Genomic DNA, 2,088 nt, shown 5'->3' on the forward strand with positions numbered 1-2,088 from the left:
GTGCCATCGAGCACGGTGGGCGTTGTCCTTACACAAATTATACAAGGTGTGCCTGGTCCTTGAATGATCATACCTGGTCCTTCCATCACTCTCCAAGGTGTTCCTGGTCCCCGTGTTGCCAGGTGAGGTGTGCACGGTCCTTACATCATCAAGCAAGGTGTGTACAGTCCCTGCATCACCGAACAAGCTGTGCATGGTTCTTGCATCATCAAGCCAGGTGTGCACGGTCCCTGTGCCCCCGTGCAAGGCGTGCATTGTCCTTACACCCTTACACAAGGTGCCCGTGGTCCTCGCACCATCCCACCGGGTGTGCACGGCCCCTGCAGCGCCGTGCAAGCAGCACAAGACAGCAGCAGCCTCCTGTGCCACCCTTCCTTGCCCAGATTGGGGCACACCCCCAAGAGCTGCTGCACCCCCAGCGCACCCCCAGCTCAGCTGAGGCCCCGGCGGCCGGGCAGGCAGGGGCAGCAGCCGCAGAGCCCGAGGGTCGCTCTGAGCAGGGCCGAGAGCCGGGATGGGCGCTGGTACCGCTGGGCCCTCTTCACCTCAGCCTGCGCCGTGCAGTCGAGGGAGCGCAGCACGTGCTGCTCCACGCTGTCGGCCGCCCCGTGCTGCTGGGCCAGCAGCCCCTGCAGCTGCAGGAACAGCCCCCGCAGCTCCGCCATCTGCGCCTCCAGCTCCAGGAGCTGCCACTGGCGCACCTGGGCTACGCTGAGGTGCTGCTTGGCCCTGAGCTCCTCCAGGTCCTGGCCCACGATGCGCGGCCCCCCGGGGCTCTCGGCCAGCTGCTCCACGTCCTGGGCCCCCAGGGCGATGCCCGCCAGCTCCGCCTGCCTCTGGATCTGCTCCTTGAGGCGCTGGCGGTAGCGGCTCTCCCGGGCGTAGTGGCGGGCGAGGACGGCGCCGAACCTCCTGACCAGCAGCCAGAGCTGGGTCTGGCGCACGCGGGGCCCCGCTCGCCCCGAGCCCCCCGCCGGGCCCGCAGGCAGAGCGCCCAGCCGGGGCTGCAGGGCCGCGGCCTGGCGGGCGAAGGCCGCTCGGGCGGCACCCAGGCCTCGCTTCTCGCGGGCCATGCTCTGCTCCGAGGTGCAGCACAGCACCGTCTGCTGAGTCCTGTCGATGCTCTCCGACAGCTGCTCCAGCCGGTCCAGCGCCCGCCACAGCTCGGCCGCCTCCCGCAGCACCCGCCCCACGGGGCTGGCATCGTCCCCAGCCAGCGCCGGGTTGTCGAAGCCCAGGGTGTCCTCGTGTGGGTCCCCCTCGGCCGCCACGCGCTGCCGCAGCTCCGCCAGACGGTCCCTCATGGTGCTCAGGGCCCTCCGGCACCGTCCGGGCGGAACATCGGCCTGGCAGAGGAGCCGTTCGAGCCTTTCCCTCCCAGCGCCCGAGCAAATATTGATGGAGGAGGGAAGGTGTCCTGCGTCAGCTCCGGGCAGGACGGGTTTGTCCGAGAAGCCGAGCGGTGGGAAGGCCTGGAGCGGGAGCACTGCCAGCAGCGCTGGCACCTGCGTCACGGGACAGGCTCTGCTGCCTCGGCACCTCACCCGCCGAGGCCTCACACAAAGACACTTTTGTTCACTAAGAAACAAAGACACACAAAGGTGCTGTCTGGGGGTAGGTGAGGGGGACACCTGCCCGGCTCCTGAAATGCCTTCACACGGCTCCAAAGGATAAAGGCACACAAACACACCTCAGGGCTCACAAGGTGCCCCCAAAACCCGCTCCCAGGGAGGAGGTTGCAGCTGAAGGGCAAATCCCACAGGATCACACGGAATATGCTGGGTTGGAAGGGACCCACAAGGATCATCGAATCCCACCCTTAGCCCTGCACAGGACACCCCAAGAGTCACACCACGTGCCTGAGACAATTGTCCAAATGCTTCTTGAGCTCGAATCATCCTACTCCAGTGCCTGTTGTGAACTGGAAAGGTGGGATGGAAGCAAAGCTTGGCCTCCCCCTCCTGCACAGGTCAGGAAGGTTCCAGGGGCCACCGATGGCACAGGCAGTGTGTGAAGCGGTGGATGGAAAAGGGTCCCTCAGGATTTTACAGGCTGGAAATGAGCACTGGGTTGGCCAGCTGTCCTGCA

General features: G+C 66.1%; 1 protein-coding gene across 1 annotated transcript; it reads right to left on the reverse strand.

Annotated features, from left to right (window-relative positions):
- Window positions 1-431: 431 nt before the first annotated feature.
- On the reverse strand, window positions 432-1,304 carry LOC114062068 (syntaxin-1A-like). The gene has a single exon (XM_027893108.1). It carries the CDS (start codon window positions 1,302-1,304, stop codon window positions 432-434), a length of 873 nt encoding a protein of 290 aa, XP_027748909.1.
- Between the last annotated feature and the right edge of the window lie 784 nt (window positions 1,305-2,088).

The sequence above is a fragment of the Empidonax traillii genome, unplaced genomic scaffold (genome assembly GCF_003031625.1).
Source record: "Empidonax traillii isolate 1590-97213 ecotype Southwest subspecies unplaced genomic scaffold, ASM303162v1 scaffold380:size670999, whole genome shotgun sequence".
NCBI classification, from domain to species: domain Eukaryota; kingdom Metazoa; phylum Chordata; class Aves; order Passeriformes; family Tyrannidae; genus Empidonax; species Empidonax traillii.